The 24,973-nt window shown below is 42.1% G+C and overlaps 1 protein-coding gene and 1 non-coding gene across 3 annotated transcripts in view; both read left to right on the top strand.

Annotated features, from left to right (window-relative positions):
- Positions 1-8,752: 8,752 nt before the first annotated feature.
- Positions 8,753-24,973, top strand: part of RSBN1L (round spermatid basic protein 1 like) — a 57,639-nt gene continuing 41,418 nt past the window's right edge. The window contains exons 1-2 of one of the 2 annotated variants that reach the window (XM_008149706.3): positions 8,753-9,473; positions 23,878-23,994. In XM_008149706.3, coding sequence (XP_008147928.2) covers positions 8,903-9,473; positions 23,878-23,994 — 688 coding nt within the window. In that variant the 5' untranslated portion in view covers positions 8,753-8,902. The remainder of the gene's footprint in view (positions 9,474-23,877; positions 23,995-24,973) is intronic. The other variant, XM_054725939.1, reaches the window with a different exon arrangement.
- Positions 13,013-13,119, top strand: LOC114235013 (U6 spliceosomal RNA). The gene has a single exon (XR_003621196.2). It is a non-coding gene; the product is annotated as a U6 spliceosomal RNA (small nuclear RNA).

Here is a 24,973-nt window from a genome sequence, read left to right as displayed (position 1 = left end):
CCTGGGGCTCCCTCCGAGGCCCGAATCCATTTGTGTTGGGGTTATAATTGAAACTTTGTTGCCTTAAGCGGGTGGGTCCGGCCAGGGTGTGCAGAAAGCTTTGCTTCCCCTGTTGCCAGCGGCAACCCTGGCCTGCTCTCTCAAGCTCCATTCTGCCGCCATTTGTTTGAATTTGTTTACCCTCTATAATTGAAACTTTGTAGCTTGAGTGGAGGCTTAGGCCTGCAACGGCTGGCAGAAAGCTTGGCTTCCTCTGTTACCTAGGGAACCTTGCTCTCTGTGGCTATAGCCATCTTGGTTTGGGTTAATTTGCATACTCGCTCTGATTGGATGGTGGGCGTGGCTTGTGGGCGTGGCTTCTGGGTGTGTCGGAGGTATGGTCAATTTGCATATTTGTCTATTATTATATAGGATGTTTATAGATATATCTCAACATCTTTTGGGGATCAGATGGGAATTTTTGGAAGAAAATTTCAAAGTGACAAATTTTAACTTCAAATTTTGGAGATAGAAGACAAGCAGAGATCAGAAGTAGAAGCTCATTTCCAGATGAGAGCTCACTTTTCTCCCTATCTGTACCTGTCCCCACTACAAACAGTGATAAAGACAAACCTATGGAAACAGAAAGTAGATTAATGATTGACCTGGGCTGGCAGAAGACAAGGGGATATAGAGACTGCTAATGGATATGCTGTTTCTTTCTGGGGTGATGAAAATGTTCTAAAATTAGATTGTGGTGAGGTTATGCAACTTTGTAAATACACTAAAAACCACTGCATTATAATAAAAAAAAAAAAAAAGAAAAGAAAGAAATTACTGGAGCCCAGTTGGTGTGGCTCAGTTGGTTGAGCATTGTTCCATGAATCAGGAGGTCATGGTTTGATTCCTTGTCAGGGCACATGCCAGATTGTGGCTTGATCCCCAGTAGGAGGCGTGCAGGAGGCCACAGATTGATGTTTCTCTTTCATTGATGTTTCTATCTCTCCCCCCTTTCCTTTCCTCTCTCTGAAACCAATAAAAACACACTTAAAAAAATAACTGAAAACACTACTGGAGTATGATTCAGTTATATTTAAAATATGATTGTAGCTACAAAGAGAGCAGAAACCAGGCAAGGCTAAAACTACAGACCTTGAATGGAAGCCTGAGGCTATAAAATTTGTAAGACACAAGAAGGGAGCAAATGAACTAGCCTTTACATTTTCTGAGGGGACAGGTGGCTTTGCCTCCTTTTGTCACTACCATTGTGCTATAAGTTAAAAAATAAAATAAAGGAGATAAGACTGAATAGACAGTGTAATTGCAATGTATTTATAAAAACTATAACATTAGGATTCAATGAAACTATACCAAAATGTTATGAGTGATTATTTCTATCTTGCTACAATTTCCTTACTACACTTTATTTATTGAATGAATATTAAATAAATGTGCAAATAAATAGATAAATGTATTTGTGTTAGTGTGGTACAATTACAGATTTTTACTTTTCTGTTTTCCAATTTTTTAAAAAATATATATTTTATTGATTTTTTACAGAGAGGAAGGGAGAGAGATAGAAACATTGATGAGAGAGAAACATCAATCAGCTGCCTCCTGCATATCCCCTACTGAGGATGTGCCCGAAACCAAGGTACATGCCCCTTGACCAGAATCGAACCTGGGACCCTTCAGTCCACAGGGTGATGCTCTGTCCACTGAGTCAAACTGGTTAGGGTCCAAATTTCTTTAATATGTTTGTACACCTGACTCTAGGAGTTATATCACTGTTTCTGGTTCAAGTTGGCTGACCAACTGTGCATATTTCTCTCTTCTTCCCCAAGGAGCTCATTATGATGATAATAAAGGAATTTATTTTCAAAAAGGTATAAAACTAAAACATGAAGAGAATGGCAGAGAGCAGCCCATGGTTGAGAGATTCCACTTCTGGATTACAGAACTGGTGCTGGAATAGGTACTGAACAAAGAGGACAGGGGACAGTGCAGTACAGAATCTGTGGAGAGGGATAATGAGGCCAAAGGGAAAGCCACTCCTTTCTGTAGAACCTGGGAGTGTCTCAGGAATGGGAAACACCAGGTCATACCAAGAGCAAGGTATTGAGAGGATCGGTATCGTAGAATTCAAGGGAAAAATCTTGACACTATTTTACCAGTTATGTAAATGGTTTAGGAATGGGGGTGGAGGGAATAGGACAGTCATTTGGCTTTTAATTATTTGGTTATTATTATTATTAATTATTATTCCAGCACAGGCTTGCCCATCTGGAAGCTGGGATTCCTTTAAGATCTAGGAGAATAATTGTGGCAGTTATGCAGGTGCAGATTGAGTTGCCTCATTAAAAAGGATGCAGTGACTGGCAAATCTTAAAACAAAACTTTGCCTTCACTTGGGGCACTTTGTCTACTGCTTCACTTTCTCTTGAAACAGATAAAAAGATTAAAAGTAGCCCAGGCAGCCCGGCTGGCATGGCTCAGTGGTTGAGCAACGACCTAAGAACCAAGAGGTCACGGTTCAATTCCTGGTCAAAGCACATGCCAGGGTTTTGGGCTCCAACTCCAGTGGGGGGCATGCAGGAGGCAGCTGATCAATGATTCTCATTATTGATGTTTCTCTCTTTCCTCCTCCTATCCTCTCTGAAATCAATTTAAAAAATATATTTTTAAAAAGTAGTCAGGCAAGCCACCCCAAATTAAATTAAATTAAATCTTAAAATTCCAACAAAAAGATTGGCCTTATTTGCTGAGGTTCTAGTAAAATGGTTTACAATGAGTGGGAATCAGAAGAGGAAATGTTTGGTTAAGTGAAAGAAATACCTTCCTAACAACTAGGGCAATACAAAAGTGGAACAGGCTACTCTGTGAGGTAGCAAATCACCATTCATTGAGAACTGATATGCTAATCAATGTTATAAAACTATCAGACTTGCAGATGCACACAAGTCTATTTTTAGTATATGTTGGAAAAAAGTGTTGTCTTAATGTTCATGAATTATCCACCGAGCAATCCCAAACACTTTTCTGCCAGTCCCTAGATGATCAACTCTGCTGGTCACTGCCCATAACTCCAGGCAGTCTCCATGAAAAGAAGCTATCCCCTCAGAATAGTGACAGAGGTTTGAGAGGGGCAAATCTTTTATAAGAATAAACGTTAAATTTTTTTCTTTTATTTTGTTAATCCTCACTTGAGGATACTTTTCCATTGATTTTTTTTTTTTTAGAGAGTGGAAGGGAGGAGAGACAGATTGGCTTATCTGACCACAGATGTTTGTTTGGCTTGCACAGTTTCTTAAGAAACTTCTCATTAAAAAAATCTAGATACTTAGCAAGTAGAAGATGGAAGACTGGAGGCAGACAGACCCAGTTAGGAAGGAAATCATTGACATAATCCAAGTTGACCTGAGGCCTGAAGGCAAGAAGCAGCAGTGGTAATGAAGAAGAGAAACTGACTAGAAATAGTGAGTGACTGAATGTGGAGGTGAAGGAAAAAGAGAAGTCAAAGAGGAGTCCCAGATTTGTCACTTGAATTGATAATATGGATAAGCAATGCAGGAGACTGATACATGGGAGGATGGGAATGGGTGTTATAAAGTCTGAGGTGTCTGTAGCTATACAGGTGATGACGTCCACTTGGCATCTGGACAAGAGTCAGGAATCAGGCAGAAGGTCAAGGCAGGAGAGAAAGACGGGAACTGTCAGCATTTATGATGTATCAGAAGACACTGTGATGTATAATATCACACAGAAGTATGCAGAGTAAAAAAAAGAGCAGTGACACAGCCCTAAGAATCCCCAATAGTTAAATGGAGAGATGCTTATCAGACTGGATGTAGAAGAGCAGGCAGAGGTAGTGACCTGAGGGTGGGGTTTAGCAGCACAGAGATGAAGAGAATTAGAGTGTGAGGAATTGAGGTGCTGGCAAATGTTTAGTACAAATCATGTACCACAGGTTCCAGGTTGGATAGGGAAGGAAGTATAGAAGGATGAATCAGTGTACGGTTGCCAGAGTTATCAGGAAAAAAAGGAACATTCAGTTAAATTGGAATTTCAGATAAAGAATACCTTCCTTTTCAGTATAAATATGGCCCAAATATTATATGGCTCATGTTTACACAAAATTTTTTTTCATTGTTAATCTGAAATTCAAATTTAATTGAGTGTCCTGTATCTTATCTGGCAACCATAATTAGGTGGGGAAAAAAAGACCTGGTGTCTAGGAGCTATCTTGAGGTCAAAGGGCAAGAGCATGGTGTCTAGGAGTGAGAAAGCTGAACATTCAAACACTATATTTTAGGATTTCAGAGATGGAAGAGTAATGAAAAAGATCAAGAAGGATCCATTGGAGTTTGTGGATGAAACTGAATGGAAATGTAGGTCCAAGAAGAACACTGAGGCAAAAATATTGGATGGGCCATTAGCATTTAACTGATGTCAGTTAAAATGATGGCTGGAGGGTAGATGAGATAAACATAAGCCAACTATCAAAGAAAGGAATCTAGTCTTTTAATAATTTATTATTTAAAAAAGTGTTTTTATTGATTTTAGAGAGAGGGAGAGATAGAAACATCAATGAGAGAAACATTGATCGGCTGCCTCCTGCATGCCCCCTACTAGGGATCAAGCCTGCAACCCTGGTCCATGTGCCCTGACTGGGAATCAAACTAGTGACTTCTTGGTTCATAGGTCGATGTTCAATCAACTGAGTCACACCAGCCGGCAGGGCAGGAATCTAGTCTTGATAGGGAAGAGACAGTAGGCTTCTCTAAGGAAGTGAGCCTTGGCTTGCACTGGTATCCAAAGGATGTGAGGTCTCACAAGCACCTCATGTTCATCAGGACCAAGGTCAAAGAGAATCCCAAACTTGTCATTCTTCTGTGTTTCCTTGCTCAGTAAATGGTATCACTGTCCATCAAGTCATGCAAGTTAGAAATAAAGGAGTTATTCATGATATCTGCTTCTGTTATGGCCATTACATAATTGCTTGTTATCCAAACCATCATAAAAGCAGTAGGTAAAGAAAAAAGCATTCCAGGTAGAGGGAACAATATATACAACTAGAGGCCTGGTGCACGAAATTCATGCAGGGGGGGTGGGGAGGAATCCCTCTCAGCCCAGCCTGCACCTTCTCCAATCCAGGACCCCTCGGGGGATGTCTGACTGCTGGGATTGGGCCTAAACCGGGAGTCGGACATCCCTCTCACAATCCGGGAACACTGGCTCTTAACTGCTCACCTGCCTGCCTGCATGATCGCCCCAACTGCCTCCCTGCTGGCCTGGTCACCCCCAACTGCCCTCCTGACAGCCTAGTCACCCCCAACTGCCCCCCATGGCCTGGTCACCCATTACTGCCCCCCCTGCCAGCCTGGTTGTCCCCAATTGCCCCCCATGGCCTGGTCGCTCCTTACTGCCCCCCTGCCAGCCTGGTCGCCCCATGCAGCCTGTTCGGTTGTCCGTTCGGTTGCGATGGTTGCTTAGGCTTTTATGTATATATAGATAGTTCTATGTTGAAAGATAGCATGGTGCAATCTGCTAATTAAAGACCTTTTCTCTCTCTTCTTTCCTCTAATTTTTTTCTTTCCCCTTTTTTTCATTTATTATTATCATTTTGCTTTTTTTTTTTTTTTTCATGTTAAAGACCTTTTCCTTTGACACAGAAGAGGAAGGGGCTAGATCATGATGGGTCTTATAGTCATATTAAGGATTTTGTTCTTTAGCCTAAGAGCAATGAAAGCCATTAACAGGTCTGAAGCAGGGAAAAGTGATATGATCAGATTTAGGTTTTGAAAAGAGCATTCTGGCCCTAGCTGGTTTGGCTCAATGGACAGAGCATCAGCTTACGAACTGAAGGGTCCCAGGTTTGATTCCAGTCAAGGGCACATGCCTGGGTTGCAGATTCGATCCCCAATAGGTGGTGTGCAGGAGGCAGCTGATCAATGCTTCTCTCTCATCATTGATGTTTCTATCTCTTTCTTTCTCTCCCTTCCTCTCTGAAATCAATAAAAATGTTTTTAAAAAAGATAAAGAGCATTCTGGGTAGAATAGAGAACAGATTTGAGAAAATTAGAATACCTATAATGAGACCAGAAAAGGCTAGTATAGTCTTTCAGGTGAGATGAAGAGAAGTGGATGGTTTTAGTGCTAGCAGAGATGAAGCCGGTAGGAATTGGTGATGGTGGGAATTCTCTCCTAGTTCAATATTGTTAGTAATGATCTAGTTCAGTGGTCGGCAAACTCGTTAGTCAACAGAGCCAAATATCAACAGTACAACGACTGAAATTTCTTTTGAGAGCCAAATTTTTTAAACTTAAACTTCTTCTAACACCACTTCTTCAAAACAGACTCGCCCAGGCCGTGGTATTTTGTGGAAGAGCCACACTCAAGGGGCCAAAGAGCTGCATGTGGCTCGCGAGCCGCAGTTTGCCGACCACGGATCTAGTTGAAAGGGAATGGCTGAATACAAAGGAGAGAAGAGATAACTGGGTATGTTTTATAATAGTGCTGCTGTTAGACCTGGATAAGGACCCTCCTCCTACTATTGCAAAGGGCAAGGTGTCTATATGAGGTCACCTGCACTCCTCTTTTTTATATATTTTCAGAGAGGAAGGAAGAGAGAGTGAGAGAGAATCATTGATCGGCTGCCTGCCTCCTGCACACCCCATACTGGGGATCAAGCCCACATGTGCCCTTGACTGGAATCGAACCTGGGACCCTTCAGTCCACAGGCCAACACTATCCACTGAGCCAAACCAGCTGGGGCGCCTGCACTCCTCTTTTAGACTGGCTAGATCTGAGGGCAGACCTAGTTGTTGATTACACATCACTATTTGCAGGGGGTGAGGAGTGTGGACATAAGCTTGGACATGTTGATTGCATTAATTTATGGTCCCTTTTGGTGTGACAGGTGAAGAAGCTAGGAATGGGAAGAGAAAGAGAGATGGTCAGTCCATCTCTCAAAGTCTGAAAATTTAACCTTCAGGATTATTATTTAAGTAGATTTGTCAAGGTGGCAAAGTAGAATAGTTTTTATAAAAATAGTTTCTCAGCTTGATTTATAACTTAAATATTTGGACATATGGTATGTGAGCCGCCATAGCCTTTCTTGCCCAGGCTCTGCAAATTTAAAACAGTATAGTGCAAGGAGTAACACATCCCACAGATGAGAGTTTATTTTAGCTGGAACCTTATATAGTCAGATTTCCAGACGTCTGTGTGGGAGGTGAGGGAATAAATGGTACAAGTCTGCAGGCACTACATTAATGTATATAAGAGACACTTTTCTGTATCTGGAGGGTCAACAATTAAGAGGCTATTTTAATTGTAATGGTTTCAGTGTGATTTTGAAAAGTTTCTTGAATACAGAAGGCAGAAGTTTAAAGTTTAAAGGGACCTTAGTGATCATGCAATCAAATTTATTCACTTAACAAATAAAACAGATTCTGATAGATGAAGCACCCTGACTGCAGTCACAAAGCTAGTCAGCAGTAGATGATTTCCAGCTCTACCCTCTCTGCCCACTCTTCCACCAATGCTACTTTTCATGAAGACGTCAGCTGCCAGTCAATTCCAGCTACAGTTTTCACTCGCTTTCAATTGTTCTGTATTAATGCAAGTAAATACTTTCATTTTAAAATTTGGAGGCACCTAAAAAAAACCAATTATATAAACCAATATTAAATTTTGACTCCAAAATATTCTAAAAATAGAAAAAACAAAAGGTGTGGAGCTCAAAAATCCAACTTCATTTAAAGTCGGAAGTAAGTATTGGCAATCCTGGATCAGTGACGTTTAACTGTTTTCCAGAAAACTGTAGGCAATTTAGGTCTCCCTTTTTAGGACTAAAAAAAAAACCTTCGACTGGTCATTTCCTGATTTGACTATTTTATTTTTACAGTCTATTCCTCTGACTTCTGGTCTCATGTGAGACCTTAGAGCTAACTGAAAATCGTGCTCCTAGTTTTGGTTGCAACCGTATTACTGTAAACCCATCCCCCCCAAATTCCTTATCTTCTAAACTAGAAATCAAAGCACACACTTGGAACACTCAGGATGCTGACTCAACGCTAAAACACAATGAAAAAAAAAACAACAACCTTGCTTTCCAAACATCTATAAATATTGCTAACGGATTTTTCTTAGCGAGCCTGTGTTACAATAATTATGATAAAATTAAAATCTTTAAGGGTGCAATCACAAAAGTGAGAAAATTTTCCCCCCCACGGAGACTCTTACCTTTAAGCTCAGAAGTATATCCGAAAGTTCCAGGCTCGCATCTGCAGGAAGTTATTTCCCTCAAACTTTTAAGAGTAGACGATTTTAACAGCAGTAACCAATCTTTTTTTCAAAACACCAAGTGACTTTTAGCCCCTCCCATCAATCGACTACTGCCAAAACGAAGGAGCGACTTAATTCCCGGAAAAAAAAATGTTCTCCTTTGCGCCGAGCATCTGCGAAATTCAGCTTTCTGGGCGCGAAGAGGCGGGGAGGGACCCAGAGGACCCAAGGGAAATATGAAGAGAAAGTGATAGGACACAGTGATCGAGGCAGAGACTAGCGCGATCAGGGCCGGGGCAAATCTGGGGTTCCGGAGCGGGGGTCCTTCCCGGACACTCCCTGGGCACCGGCGTTCACGCTGGCGACCCTCGGAGAAAGCCCCCGCGCAGCTCTCGGGGCCACCAGACGCGTCCCGCAGCGCGGTGACCTCCAAAGCGGGTCCACTTGGCGATCCCGCCTCTTCGGGTCGAGGTTCGCGCCTTTAACAGGTTTTCAGAGGGATCCCTCAGGAAGGCTCGTCCAATGACGGGCCAGGCCGGTGGCCGGAGGCTCCGCCCCCCACAGCCCCTCGCGGAGGGCCCCGCCCCTGCCCCGCGCCCGGAGCCGAGGAGAGTAAATACAACAGGAGCGCAAAATGGCGGAACCGCCGAGCTCGGCGCACGGCGCCGCTGCCGCCGCCCCCGTCTCGGGGAAAGAACCGTTTGGCAAGCTGCAGACCGCCTCCCGGGACCCACCGGGTCCTCTGTCCGCCAAGAAGGCCCGGACCGAGGAGAAGAAGGCGCCGCGGAGACTGAACGGAGAAGGGGGCAGCGGCGGGAACAGCAGGCAGCTGCAGCCGCCGGTGGCTCCTTCGCCTCAGAGCTACGGCAGCCCCGCGCCTTGGAGCTTCGCGGCTCTTTCTGCTGCCCCCTCCCCGTCCTCTGCTCGGAACAGTTTCTCTTTCTCCGCCGGCACGGCCGTCCCGTCCGCAGCCTCCGCTGCTTCCTCGTCTCAGCCGGTGTCGCGCAAACTGCTGGTCCCCCCTGCGTTGCTGCACGCTCAGCCTCAGCCTCTCCTGCCGGCCGCCGCCGCCTCGGCCAACGCCAAGCCGCGCAGAGCCAAGGAGAAGCGGGAGAAGGAAAGGAGGAGGCACGGCCTTGGCGGGGCGGGCGAGGCCTGCGGGTCCGCCCGGGAGGAGAACGGGGAGGTGAAGCTGCTGCCGCGAGGTGGGTGCCGGCGCCGGCAGCGGAGGGGAGGGCGCCCCCGGCCCCCGCCGCGCTCGCCGCGTCCGGGCTGGAGGAGCGCGGGTGGCCGCGTGCGCCGGGCTGTGGAGGGGGCGAGAGGCGTCCGGTTCTCAGCGGACGGTTTTGCAGCCCTCCTGGGGACAGGAAATGGAGCCTGCAATTTCGGTCCCCGTGAGGGGAAGGGCCGAAACTCGCCTTTTCTCGATCGTCTCTGCCTGTCAGGGAACGCGCTTAAGGGTTGGCGGAACCGGGTCTGGAAGACCCGCCTGGGAGTGGTTTGGCTACGGAGGGAGATGGGATGAGAGGGAACGGGAATCCTGGAAGGGTTTGTTCTTGCAAAAAAAAAAAAAAAGCGCTCGATGGATTATTCGACGGTCTAGACTTGGTCCTGGAATTCATGTTTGTGACGAGGCTCTAGCGCCAGAAAATCCTGTCAAAAAAAGGGGGTGTGGAGAGCATTGGCGTCAGCTGGAAGCTACCCGAGGCCTGAGCTTTTCATCCCTATTAGGGAAATGAGGTAGCGTGCGGGGCCCCCAGTGTGCTGTTTCGTAAGGTACCCTCCCGCCCCTCTTCTCTCCGCTCCATAGGCTTGAGTGTTTTGAGTGTTCCTGTTTGCAATACCATCCTTCAGAAAGCTTGCACAGCCTTTTTTTTTTTTTTTTTTCTTTTTCTTTCTTTTCTGCAGCAAATGATACAATCAGGAGTGTTCACGTTTTGGGGCCAGAGCAAGTGGCTGCAAAGTGTTTTAGCATCAGAAAAAGGCAAATTCTTATACGTCCTTCTCAGACAGTTTTCAGATGTAGCTTAGCCGTACACTTTTCTGAAAGTATTTCTTTAAAACAGATGGTTCTACCTGTTCGGCTGTTGATACACAAAGGATCTGACCATGGGTACGGCGTGGAGACTGGTTGAAAAGTTAGATCTTTCTGTGAGCAGAAGCTTAAAAGTGCGTCAATATACATTAATGCAGGGTATTGTCAAAGTATTTTTGTTTTTGGAAAGGAAAAGTGAGTTATCAAAACAGTTTTAGCACTGCTGATCTAATGGTGGCTTACATCATGAAAAATTCTCTGTATATTTGAATTAGAATGGCTATTTTCACAAATTTTAAAAATGCTGTAAATGAGTATGTAGCAACAGTTACTTCTTTCTTGGTGTTTTTGCCCGTAGTAAAGCTTTGACATCTAAGCATAGCCATCTGGTACTCCTGCACAAAGTAAAGATCTCAGCTTTGGAGAAGGTTGCTTCTCGGAAAGTAGTTTTTATACTACTTGACGTCTGGAATTTTAGTTGGTTAGTATTTTAAAGCTACTTTGTGTTTTTTTTAATGGTTACATTTAAAAGTTATAAGTGCCTGAAAGTCTGTGCATTGCGATGTGTCAACTGTTTGCTTTTCTAGTATTTTAAAGCTACTTTGTTTTTTTAATGGTTACATTTAAAAGTTATAAGTGCCTGAAAGTCTGTGCATTGCGATGTGTCAACTGTTTGCTTTTCTAAAGTTCTTTGAATGAGGAAGTGAATCTGAGTATACCGTTGTCAGTGTATTGGAATGGCTGAAAATAAGTAAGCATTCTTCAACAATTCTGACTTTAAAATGGCCCTTAAAGTGAAATGGCTGTTAAAAGAAAAAATTTTCTGGACTTTTAAATTACATTTAGAATCCTCCATTTGAAGGCTACAGCTTATCTAATTAAGTCTGAATATAAGCAATGATACCTTTACATTAAGATGTGGGAAAGATGTTTTTCCATGACCTATTTAGGTTTTTTTGATTAGTGACTTCATACATATTATCATGTTTAAGATTTTCATTTTTAAAAAAATATTTTTTTCTTGATTTCAGAGAGGAAGGGAGAAGGAGAGAGAGAGAGAGAAACATCAATGATGAGAGAGAATCATTAATCGGCTGCTTCTTGCACACCCCACGCTGGGGATTGAGCCAGCAACCCAGGCATATGCCCTGACCCAGAATTGAACTGTGACGCTCAAACAGGCAGATTTTTATTTTTTTTACAGAGCTATTTTATTGAGAAAAAAAAAAAACTAAAAATCAAAGAGGATTGCTTTTCAGTGTCTTGATGGTAAATTTAATGGTGAAAATATTTCCCTTAATTTGGGAAGTGCTTATATCCTTCTAAAGCTCTGATATACTGAATTAAGGTGTTGTTTTAATCAATTAAGAAGATTCTTAAGCAACAGTATTATTGAAATAGCAAGATTACATACATGCATTCAATCCTATATAATAAAACCTAATATTCAAATCAGCCGAACAGCAGAATGACCGGTTGCTATGATGTGCATTGATCACCAGGGGGCAGACGCTCAACACAGGAGCTGCCCCTTGGTGGTCAGTGCGCTCCCACAGGGGGAGCACCACTCAGCCAGAAGCTGGGCTCATGGCTGGCGAGTACAGTGGCGGCAGTGCCAAGGACCCCTTGGGGATGTCTGCCTGCTGGCTTAGGCCCGCTCCTGGACTGTGAGAGGGCACAGGCTGGGCTGAGCCCCCCGCCACACACACACATACACACACACACACACACACACACACACACACACACAGTGCACTAATGTCGTGCACCGGGCCTCTAGTTATAATTGCAAATATAAAAGTCCTAATATGTAATACAGTTCTTATTTCTCTGGGCTTTTTGTAAAAATCTTAGTGAATGAGTAACCAGGTGTTTTGTTTTAGGTATATATTCCTATTTTTTAGTGTTACCCTAAGTTGGATAGTTCACCTGGATAGCACATAGGATAGTTTAGTGAACCCTCTCAGTTATCCCATAGCTCACTGATTGAACAGTCTGAATCGGAACCGTAAGTTAGGTATTAAGACACTGAAACAAGGAATAGATCCTTCAAAAAACAAAAATCCAAAAGATTTAGCCTCTCAATTTCATTAAGCAATTAAGCTCCTTTATTTATATTAGAATTGTTTTTTTCAAGTCTTTTGTAGGAACTGCTAATTTTTTACATTGGCTACAATTCTAACAGAATTTATTTGTATTATTGGCAGGGCATTTAGTAAATGTTATTTGAGTCAGAAGCATGATAATTGGTTTTTGTTAACCTCATAACAAATTAAAAGGTGGGTCAATTCAGATACAGGAAGGATCATTGAGAGTTAAGACTGATAAACAAGAGAATTATAAAAGCATACCAGTCTAGGCCCACTTAGTATATGGATTGATGCTTTACACACCTAAAGCCTCTGTCATAGTATTGCAGCTATCTGAGTTATCTGATGACAGCCTGAGTTATCAAGTAAAAGTTAAATTTCTTATAAAAAATGTGCAGAACAAACCAGGCTTTGGTGCTTACAGAGGTAATCTGCTGAAGAGTTCACAGCCCATGTAAGACTGAATAACTTACTGAATCAGTAAATGTGGAAGTAAAAGTGGGACATGTACTGAAGGTATCCAACATTCAGAATTATAGTATAACAAACAACAGAACAAACGTATTAGATAACAAAATGCCTTATCTTACTCCAGTAACCAATAAAACTTATAAGATCAGTGCTCGCTTCGACAGCAGATATACTAAAATTGGAACAATACAGAGAAGATTAGCATGGCCCCTGTGCAAGGATGACACACACATTCGTGAAACATTCCATTTTATTTTATTTTTTGGGGAAAAAAAACATAGATCATCTAATTTTTGTTAGTTTTTGCTTTGCATTTATTAGCTTTTTTTTTTTTCTTTGAATGACCATGCAATACATCCCAAGACAGAACCAGAACATTTTACTGAATTTTTTACTTGAAAGTGTAGTTATAGAATTTAACTTTAAGAAAATAGAGGCTTTTCTTAGAATGGGATAATTGGCGGTATGTAAATGTCAGTGATTTTAAAGGGATAGATGTTCAAAGGTTTTAAAAACTAGACTATTCCTCATCTTTCTAATATTGTTATTCCACAATTTTAGGGTAAATTCATATTCAGAGTTTTCATCATTATGACCAAATATTTGTTACTGCTGAGATAGTTTATTATAATTTCATTTTCTTGTGTAACCTTTTGTTTTTAATGTCTAATTTTTTCATTTGCTTAGTTTTGTCTAGAAAAGTCTTTCTGTACCCTCCAGCAGATTCATAAAATGCTTCTCGGTGCAATTTTCCCCATCGTCACATCTGTGAGATATACTTACCAGTTCCATTTGTTCCTGTAGTTATCCATCCTTTTTGTAGCTGTCCTTCCGGCTTTGGTCTGGATTGTTTCCTTTTAGGCCTGCTGCAGAGTTGTCATCTTGGGACTTTCCTTAGCTGACATTCTGGGAATTTCTTTCACTTTAGTTGAGTCCTGTTTTTCTTGATCCCATGCCTTCCTTTTGGTTTATTTCTTCATATTATTTATTTTATTTTTAAAATACATATCTTTATTGATTTCAGAGAGGGGGAGAGAGATAGAAACATCAATGATGAGAGAATTATCGATCTGCCTCCTACACGCCCCTCACTGGGGATCGAGCCCACAACCTGGGCATGCGCCCTTGGCCGGAATCGAACCTGTGAACTCCTGGTTCACAGGTTGATGCTCAAGCACTGAACCACATGGGGCAGGCTCTGCAGCTTCTTCTTTTTTTTTTTTAAAAAATATATATATTTTATTGATTTTTTTACAGGGAGGAAGGGAGAGGGATAGAGAGTTAGAAACATTGATCAGCCGCCTCCTGCACACCTCCCATGGGGATGTGCCCACAAACCAAGGTACGTGCCCTTGCCCGGAACCAAACCTGGGACCCTTCAGTCCACAGGATGATGCTCTATCCACTGAGCCAAACCGGTTTCGGCTTCTTTTTCTAAATTTAATTTTTAAATTATAGTTAACATACAATATTATATTGGTTTCAAGTGTACAACCCTATGATTAGACATTTATATAACTTAAGTGATAATTCTAATAAATGCAGTGCCCATCTGACACCATATATAGTTATTACAATACTAGAGGCCCGATACACGAAATTCGTGCATGGGGATGGGGGGTGTCCCTCAGCCCAGCCTGCACCCTCTCCAATCTGGGACCTCTTGAGGGATGTCCGATTGCCTGTTTAGGCCCAGTCTCGGTAGGATCGGGCCTAAACGGGCAGTCGGACATCCCTCTCACAATCCAGGACTGCTGGCTCCCAACTGCTCGCCTGCCTGCCTTCCTGATTGCCCCTAACCGCTTCTGCCTGCCAGCCTGATCACCCCCTAACCACTCCCATGCCAGCCTGATTGATGTCTAACTGCTCCCCTGCCAGCCTGTTTGTACCCAACTTCCCTCCCCTGCAGGCCTGGTCCCTCTCAACTGCCCTCCCCTGCTGGCCATCTTGTGGTGGCCATCTTTTGTCCACATGGGGGCAGCTATATTGTGTGTTGGAGTGATGGTCAATCTGCATAGTACTCTTTTATTAGATAGGATAGGATAGAGGCCTGGTGCAGGGGTGGGGGCCGGCTGGTTTGCCCTGAAGGGTGTCCCGGATCAGGGTGGGGGTTCCCTTGGTGTGTGGGGCGGCCTGAGCGAGGGGCCTGTGGTGGTTTGCAGGCCAGCCACGCCCCCTTAGTGACCCAAGCGGAGGCCCTGGTATCTGGAATTTATTTACCTTCTACAATTGAAACTTTGTATCCTGGAGCGGAGTCAAGCCTCCTGCTCGCTCCATGGCTGGCAGCCATTTCTGTTTGGATTTGTTTACCTTCTATAATTGAAACTTTGTAGCCTTGAGTAGAGGCTTAGGCTGGCCAGGGAAGGCGGAAAGCTTGGCTTCTTCTATCGCCTTGGAAACCCAAGCCTCCCTCCTACTTTCTCCGTGGCTGTAGCCATCTTGGTTGGGTTAATTTGCATAATCTCTCTGATTGGCTGGTGGGCGTGGCTTGTGGCTGTAGCGGAGTTAGTGTCAATTTGCATATTACTCTTATTAGGTAGGATTATTGACTATATTCCTCATGCTGGACTTTACATCCCTGTGACTATTCTATAACTACCAATTTGTATTTCTAATTCCTTCACCTTTTTCACCCATCTCCACATAAAAGTGAAATCATCTGGCATTTTATCTTTTTTTAAAAAATATATTTTATTGATTTTTTAAATTTTTTACAGAGAGGAAGGGAGAGGGATAGAGAGTTAGAAACATCGATCAGCTGCCTCCTGCACACCCCCTACTGGGGATGTGCATGCAACCAAGGTACATGCCCTTGACTGGAATCGAACCTGGGACCTTTCAGTCCGCAGGCTGACGCTCCATCCACTGAGCCAAACTATCAGGGCTATCTTTCTCTGTCTGACTGACTTCACTTAGCATGATCCTCTCTAGGTCAGCAATTTTCAATCTTTTTCATCTTACGGCACACACAAACTAATTACTAAAATTCTGCGGCACATCAAAAAATATATTTTTTGCCGATCTGACAAAAAAAATAAGTATAATTTTGATTCGTTCACATAGGACGGGTATTGTTGTATTGGCTGTTGTCATTTTTTTATTTGGCATTCTAAGGGAAAAGAGGTCTGTGCCCTGACTAAATAGGTATTGCATGTTAAAAATTCTTTCTTTCACTGCACACCAATGTGCCACTGCACACTGGTTGAAAATAGCTCTAGGTCCATTCATTTATTGCAGATTTTATTCTTTTTTATGGCTGAATCATATTCCATTGTATATGTGTACCACTTCTTCTTTATCCATTTATCTATTGATGGACACTTAGGATTGCTTCCATATCTTGGCTGTTGTAAACAATGTTCCAATAAACATATGTCCGATTTAGTGTTGTGGGTTTCTTTGGATAAATAGCCAGAAGTGGAGTTGCTGGGTCCTTCTTTGCCTCTTTTTATACTCTTTGTTTTAAAGTCTATTTTGTCTAGTATAAGTATTGCTACCCCAGCTTTATTTTGTTTTGTTTCCATTTTCATGAAATACGTTTTTCTATCCCTTTAGTTTCAGTTTATTTGTATCTTTTACTCTGAGGTGAGTCTCTTGTAAACTGCCTATATAAGGATCTTATCCACTCAATTACCCTCTGTCTTTTTTTCCCTATTGTTGATACTATTGCAGATATCTTCCATTTCCCCTCACCTGATGTCTTATTTAAAAAAAAAATAGTTTATTGATTTTTAGAGAGATATAGGAAGGGAGGAAAGAGAGAGAGAGAAACATTAATGTGAGAGTGAAACATCAATCTGCTGCCTCCTGCTTGCCCACCAGTTGGGGATTGAGCCTGCAATCTGGGCATATGCCCTGACTGGGAATCTAACTGGCAACCCTGTGGTGCACAGGATGATGCCCAACCAACTGAGCCACCCTGGCCAGGGCACCCCCCACCTTATGCCTTTTGATTGAAGCATTTTAATCCATCTGCATTTAAAGTAATTGTTGACAGATATGTATTTAATGCCATTTCATTATTCATATTCTTTATCTTTTTTTTTCTTCTTTTTCTTGAAGAAGACCCTTTAACATTTAATACTGGCTTGGTGCTTATGAACTTACTACTTTATTATTATTATTATTATTTTTTGGTATGGGAAACTCTTTATTTGTCTTTTGATTCTAAATGATAGCTTTGCTGCATAGAGTATTTTGGTTGTAGGTCCTTGCTTTCATCACTTTGAATATTTCGTTCCAATCCCATATAGGCATTCCCTTTTAGGTAACTAACTGCTTTTCTCTTGCTGCTTTTAAGATTTTCTCTTTGTCTTTAACTTTGGCATTTTAATTTTTTAAAAATATATATTTTATTGATTTTTTACAGAGAGGAAGGGAGAGGGACAGAGAGCTAGAAACATCGACGAGAGAGAAACATCGACCAGCCGCCTCCTGCACACACCCCCACCGGGGATGTGCTCGCAACCAATGCACATGCACACGACTGGAACCGAACCTGGGACCCCCCAGTCCCCAGGCCGACGCTCTATCCACCGAGCCAAACCGGTTTCGGCGGCATTTTAATTTTGATGTGTCTTGGTGTGGGCCTCTTTGGGTTCATGTTGTTTGTAACTCTGCACTTCCTGGACTTGTATATTTATTTCCTTCACCAGGTTAGGGAAGTTTTCTGTCATTGTTTTTTTTCAAATAGTCTTTCAGTTTCTTGCTGTCTTCTCCTTCCAGCACCCCCATGAAGCAAACGTTGGTATGGTTGAAGTTTTCCTAAAGGCTCCTTACATTATCCTCATTTTTTTTTTTCTGTTACGATTTTTCCCCCTGCTTCCTTAGCTTTTAAATTGCTGACTTGATTCTCTGCTTTCTCTACTCTATTGTTAATTATCTGTAATTTATTCATTTCAGTTAGTATATCCTTCATTTCTGACTGGATGTTTGTTATGGTTTCCATGTCTTTTTCTATGCTGTTGAAGTTCTCACTTAGTTCCTTAAGCATCCTTGTAACCATTGCTTTGAACTCTGTATCTGGTAGTTTGCTTGACTCTATTTCATTTAGTACTTTTTCTGGAGATTTCTTTTGTTCTTTCATTTGGGACCTACTTCTTTGTCTCTTCATTTTGGTTGCTTCCCTATGTTTGTTTCTATGTATTAGGTATAGCTGATATATCTCCTGTACTTGGTAGAGTGGCCTTGTTTATTAGTTGTCCTATAGGGCCCAATAGCGCAGCCTCCCTGGTTACCCGAGCTGGTTGCTCCAGGTGCATTCCATGTGGGTTGTGTGCACTATAATGTTGTAGTTGAGCCTTGATTATTGTTGGCACGTCCCTGGGAGGGATTGGCATCCCAGGCCCATCAGCTGCAAGGACCAGCTGTGATTACAGTGGAGGAGCTGCTGTGCAGGGTCTGAATCCATGGAGCAGGTCTTGCTTCATTGAGGCTCTGGTGCCCACTGAGTCCATCCCTTGAATGTCTCACTTGTGGAGGTGGTTGGGTTGTAATCCAGTGTGGTCTGAAGCTGTCCACTGGGTGCACTGGCTCTGGGACCTCCTGGGATGGGAGGTGCAAGGTCAGTCACCCCCTGTGCCCTGCCTGGGGCCACCTGACATGAGCTGATCTCCACATGACTGCTACTTGCACTGGGCTTAGAGGTTCCCTGGAAGAGGCCAAGCTGCAAACTGAGGTTGGCCTCCTCTAGTACCTAGGCCCGATGCCACTTGGTAAGAGTTATGAGGGATACAAGGGCAAGATACTGCTTATTTGAGAGATTTTAGCAAAGAAGTATGAGCCAGGAGAGGCTGTTTATATGGAAAAGCCACTGGAAATGGCTTGTGTGGGCCAGCAAGTTGGGATGGGGTCCGGTCTCTGGGAATCACCAGTGTTAGCGAGGTTAATGGAGACTCCCAGCTGGCTCTGTGAGGGGAGGGCTCAGAAAAGGAACAGTGTCTTCTGTCCTGGTCCTGAACCCAGACAATTTAGTTCCTTCCAATACGTCCCTGGCACTTTTCTAGCTGCTGTCCCATTGCTGGAACTCAAAGCAAGTGAGTTCTAATAAGTCCATGTTCAGGCCCTTTAAGAGTAATATCTGGGTCTCTAGGAGCTTTGGTCTCACTCAGCCATAATCCGCGCTGGTTTTCACAGTCAGAAGTTACGGCTACTTCTCTTCCAGCAATAGTCCTCCTGATGTTTAACTGCCACATGTGGGTATGGAACTAACCTGTTCCATTTCTCTGCCCCTCTTTCCATTCTCATTGTGTCTTCTTTTATATCCTTAGTTAAAGGACTTGTGTTCAGTTAGATTTCAGGCATTCTGAATGATGGTTGTTCTGTTATTTAGTTGTAATTTTGATGTGGATGCGAGCAGTTCTGAGTACCGCATTTACCTGCACTTCCATATTGACCAGAACCTCTATTGATGTTTTTGATATAATGACTACACACCTTCAACTCATCTTTCATGGAATTGTTTAACTTTATTTGAACTTGAAGGCATATTCCAAGACCCTTTTTCCTGAGTTATGAAACTAATATGATCCTATTGCAGCAACTTAGAAACCTTTGTCACATAAAAACAATGGCTTTTAATAATTTGAACTATTGTCTTTCACTCTGTTTTCTGAATGTGTATATTAGTTATAAATATTTTTAAAATTTGGGATGTGTAAAGGCAGGAGGTATATGTGGGAAAATCTCTGTACCTTTTGTTCAATTTTTATATGAACCTAAAATTGCTCTGAGAAAAGTCTACAAATAAGCATACTTATAAATAGGATCTATAAAAACTGTAGGTTATACCATATTATAGTTTTATTTCTTGAGAAGCTAATATAATATTATTTTGTAAAATATTTGTATTTTGCGATTATAGGTTTATAGTATGACATATTCTATATACATACCATTAAAATTTTATAGTTGTTTTAAATCTATGTGGTTAGAAGTCAGGATTGGATTAACCTTCAGGGTGTTGCATTAAGACTAGAAGGGAGTCCTGGCAGGTGTGGCTGAGGTGGTTGAGCATTGTCCCGTACACCAGGGAGTCACAAGTTCAATTTCCTGTTGGGTACGTACCTGGGTTGCGGGTTCATTCTGTGCTTGGTGTGCCTGTGGGAGGCATCCTATCAATGTTTCTCTCTCACATGGATCATCCGATGTTTCTTGCTCTCCCTCTCCTTTCCTCTTTCTCTAGAATTAATGAAAAACATATCCTTGGGTGAAGATTTTAAAAAAATAAAAGACTAGAAGGGAGTACAGAGTGGTCCCAAGGTGCTTGTTCATTTTTTGTGAAAATTTAGCTGTATACGCACATGCTCTTTCTGTATGTATATTATACTTTAGTAAACTTTAAAGATTAATAGTTACTGATATAAAATTTTAGGGTAATGAGATTAATAGAGGTAACTGGAAAATGAAATGATGAAATTTCAGGTGACTTATTCATTCATCATTTTAAATATGTAAATAGTTTATTTTTAAAAATGTGTAGTTATTTAGAAGATAGTAACTTGTATATGTGTCTAAGCTCCAGCTCTTTGTAGTAACATTATATGTATAATAGGATTTTAACGACTTTAAATATCAAAAAGTAAGAGTAGCAAACTAATGTGAAAACAGCATATTCTATAATTTATATGTGAACAGATGTTCACCTCTGTAACCAAATTCTTTTCTTATACTCAGCAGTGCATATTAAGTCCCCTCATCTGCTTTCAGTATTATCACTTTAAGAAAAGCACATTGTTAGTTTGATAAAATAAAAATATCTTACTTTGAATTTTTGTTATTATTAATGACTGTACCTTTTAAAGAAGCCTATTAAATATCTTGATTTAATTTTTTGAGAATTACCTATTTAGTCTACATTTGAGTTAATGATTTTGGTAAGCACTAGTATGTGGCTCTTGAACACTTAACATGGTGCTAGTTTGAATTGAAATGTGCTGTAAGTATAAAATATACACTGAATTTTGAAATCTTATGAAAAAAGAATGTAAACTAACACAATATTAATTTTTTAGTATTGGTCCTATTTTGGAATGTTTTAGATATATTGGTTAAATAAAATATATTATTAAAATTAATTTCACCCTTGTAAATTTTTAAATTTACATATGTTGTAAACATTATATTTCTATTGGGCAGTATTGATCCAGTAATTTGATCATTAGGTGATTTGGTCCTGAATGAGTGTAGAAAGGAAAGTAAGGAGGGATTTAAGTAAGAAAGTATGCAGTATGCATATTTGTATATATAAAAGGCTAATACGCTAAGTGTCCCACCATCCGACCGGTCGTTATGACGTGCACTGACCACCAGGGCGCAGACGCTCAATGCAGGAGCTGCCATGACGCGCACAGAGAAATGGCACTGCGGACCTGGCACCCACAAAGCAAAACTCAGCTTCCCCCAAGTGGGACACAGGCCCCGCCACCACCCCGGAGCAACACCCCACCAAATTGCAGCTGACACTGCCGAGACCCCATGGTGCAAAATGTGGCCCACAGCCCAGAAACGGTGGCTATGGGTGCTGGGTAATGATGTCATGTAGCAACGCCCGGCTTCCTCTCCCTAAGGACAACTAGCCTCCTTGCAGTTTCTTCAGCCCAGGAACACAACTTGCTTTATAGCCAGGTGCAAACATTTCACACTTTAACCAAATGTCTGTGAAGCGTTTTCTCGTGCCTCATCTCATTTCATCCACACAGAAGTCCTGGAGTAGGTAGATAGGAGTCTTGGTGGAATCCTGTTTTCTTTTCATTAGCTGGAAAACGGAGATTTAGAAAGTTTAGAAACTTGACCCGACTGAAAAGAAGTAAGAAATGGTGGACCTTGAAAATGACTTCAGGTTTTCTCACTGCACAGAATATAGTCAAACACTGCTGCAGTTAAATATTTTACCCTTTGTTCTCCCTGCGTGATCTACAATAATAATGTGCTTCACGTTGATATTTACTGCTGAGTTGCTGACAATTACCTGAAAGAGAAGTTGGGGTGCTTCACTCGGCTGGAAAAAGTTTAGCTACATCAGAAAGCAGGTCTAATTAAACAAGTTTATTCTATATATATAAAAGGCTAAGTTGACTCGCGCATGCGCAATACATATAAAGCTCTTGCTGGCGCCAGTTGCACGCGTGTGTTTCAATCTGTCATTGTCGATCGTGAATTTGGTTGATACTTCTATTATAGAGAAAGTACAAATAGCGATATTAAAGTATTTCTTCTAATTAATTTCCTTTCAATGTGCACGAATTTGTGCACCGGGCCTCTAGTAACTATATAATTTCTGCTACATTGAAGGATATCTTGTGGTTTTTGTGTGCTTACATTGTGGCTTTGTAATCAATCGTATGCTTTTTGAGGGCAAGGACTATGTCACTATTTTTACATTCTCCCCTACTTCTCTTTCACTGGGTACATAGGTGCTTGAAAAAATATGAGTTAATAGGACATCAAATCTCTGTATATAAAAGCCTAAGTGACTGTGACGACTGGACGACCTGCTGGTAGTTATGATGCGCACTGACCACCAGGGGGCAGGCGCTCAATGCAGGAGCTGCCCCCTGGTGGTCATTGCGCTCCTACAGCCAACCTCCCGCGGCTGACCAACCTCCCGTGGTCCCTCCCCCTGGCCGGCTGGCCCTGATCGGCCCCGATGGACCCCAATCAGGACTCGGTGAGATGGCCCCGATTGGCCCTAATCTCCAGCCAGGCTGAGGGACCCCACCTGTGCACAAATTCATGCACTGGGCCTCTAGTAATTTTATAAATTCAAAGTTTGAATTACTAGATTATAAACAATAATTCCTAGAGTTTTTATACCTGTTACTAGGGGCCCAGCTCACGAATTTGTGCACCTTGAAAGAACTGTGGGCCACGAGACTGCTGTGAGCACAAGGGCGGGTCTCGGCCCATCCTCCACGCCCCCGCCTGGCATCTTCCACCGCGGCCCCCCGTCCCCTGTCTGCCGGCAGCCCTGCTCCCGCTGCTGCTCCCATGTGCTGATGGCGCTGGCCCTGCTCTTACCTGCTGATGGTGCGAAACAATTGGGGCCACCGCCAGCAGTGGGTGCGAACGGGGCCGGTGCTGTCAGCGGGTGTGAGTGGCAGCTGCTGGCCCCGATTGCCCCTCAGGAGCTGGGGGAAGTGGAGAAGTGTTTGGGGCGATCAGGGCTGGCAGCCACCGCTCACACCTGCTGACAGTGCCGAGCGATCATGGGGGGGAGGGTCGGCGGCACCGGCAGCAGGTGTGAGTGGACTGACACCGGCAGCGGGTGCGAGCAGGGCCAGCACCAGCAGCAGGTGCAAGAGCTAGGCAGGACTATGGCCCGCGGGAGCAAAGAATTTTCAGTAACCACCGGAGGCTCACCCCAATGACAGTGACTGGTATCCCGCCGTGGCCGCCGCCCACCGTGTACCACGCACGCTCCCTGGTGGTCAGCGCATGTCATAGTGACCGGTTGTTTGGTTTTTCTACTGTTCAGTCTATTTGCATATTAGGGTTTTATATATATATCTTACTATCATAACATCACCAGCCAGCCAGATCAGTCATACCCTTTTTAAAACGTGCAAGGTTAAGGGAACTAACATCTGATAGTATATAATAGGCTCTAGGTAGCCATTTTGTATCTTTCTCTAGTTAGTCTTTATAGTAACCTATGAGAAAGGTGTCAACTACTATTTTACAGATTAGGAAACGGAGATTGAGTAATTTTTCCATTGTTATGTTACCAATCTAGATATGCCCAACTTCAAAGCTTGTACTTTTTCCGTTGTAGTTTACTGTATTGATTAAAGTTAGCCAATTATTTGAAGTGATTTGAAGTTAGTCTAATATTGTGGTTGACATGAAATAAGTGAAAAATAATTGTAAGAATGAAATGTATACTAAATTTTGGTAGTTTCTGATGTGTATTATTTAGTCTATGTTCAATATAGGAAAGGAATTTTTAGAAATTGCACTATAGTTCATTGGAAAAATTCTAAAATAGTTGAAAACATTTCCTTTTTTGTGTTTCAGATAAAATCAAAGACAAAATTAAAGAGAGAGATAAGGAAAAAGAGAGAGAAAAAAAGAAGCATAAAATAATGAATGAGATCAAGAAAGAAAATGGAGAAGTAAAGATGTTGCTGAAAAGTAAGTTTATATTCAGTGATTTTAGTTGTACTGTATTGTATTGTTCAGTATACTTACTGGCTTAGTGATTAAAATAAGACATGTTATTTGTCGCTGAATTTTTCTAAGAATAAACTGGTCAGAAAATGAAAATTTAATGTAACGGTAGGGAGTTTGAATCTGTATAGTAAATACGTATTTAGTATATTTATTTAGTGAATCATTAGAAAGTATTAAAGGGGCTCTGACTGGTTTGGCTCAGTGGATAGAGCATCGGACTGCGGACTGGGGGGGTCCCGGGTTCGATTCCAGTCAAGGGCATGTACTTAGTTGCGGGCGCATCCCCGGTGGGGCTTGCTCAGGAGGCAACTGATCGATGTTTCTCTCTCATCGGTGTTTCTAGCTCTCTACCCTCTCCCTTCCTCTCTGTAAAAAATCAATAAAATATATTTAAAAATAAAAAGTATTAAAGGGTTAATGTTCATTAAACTGTTAGGTTCCTTAAATTATTTAAAAATAGGTTATCTAATTTTGTGTTTGCATTACTTGTCTCATTCATATTTAGATTATCTAAAATAAAAGGCTAAAGCTATTTTTAGCTTGATAGGGATGGTGAAGGAAGTGATCTTACAAATATTTGATGTAATCAGATCATAGTCAGGGATTTGGAGGGAACCATTTACTCTGAGCTAATTTAGAATAAATCTGAACTATTTCAGGAGAATTTGTGGTAGCATAGAAGTAAGGACAGTGTTAAATTCACTCAGCAAGGTAAGAAGAAGAATCATTGGCATTTGGTTGCTAGACAGCTAACAAATTCTTTAGCTGCCCTATCAAGTTGACAATTTGCAGAGCAAAACATTTTCACTTTAGTTTTATATTGAATTTATGTGTTGATAAGCCTTTATATCTACATAAAGGAGAAAAGGCCATAGCACTACATGTGCAATGAAGTAACTGGTTAATTTATATTATTTTGGATAAGCAGCATTAGATTCTT

The sequence above is a fragment of the Eptesicus fuscus genome, chromosome 14 (assembly GCF_027574615.1).
Source record: "Eptesicus fuscus isolate TK198812 chromosome 14, DD_ASM_mEF_20220401, whole genome shotgun sequence".
Taxonomy (NCBI): domain Eukaryota; kingdom Metazoa; phylum Chordata; class Mammalia; order Chiroptera; family Vespertilionidae; genus Eptesicus; species Eptesicus fuscus.
This window is presented reverse-complemented; position numbering and strand designations above follow the sequence as displayed.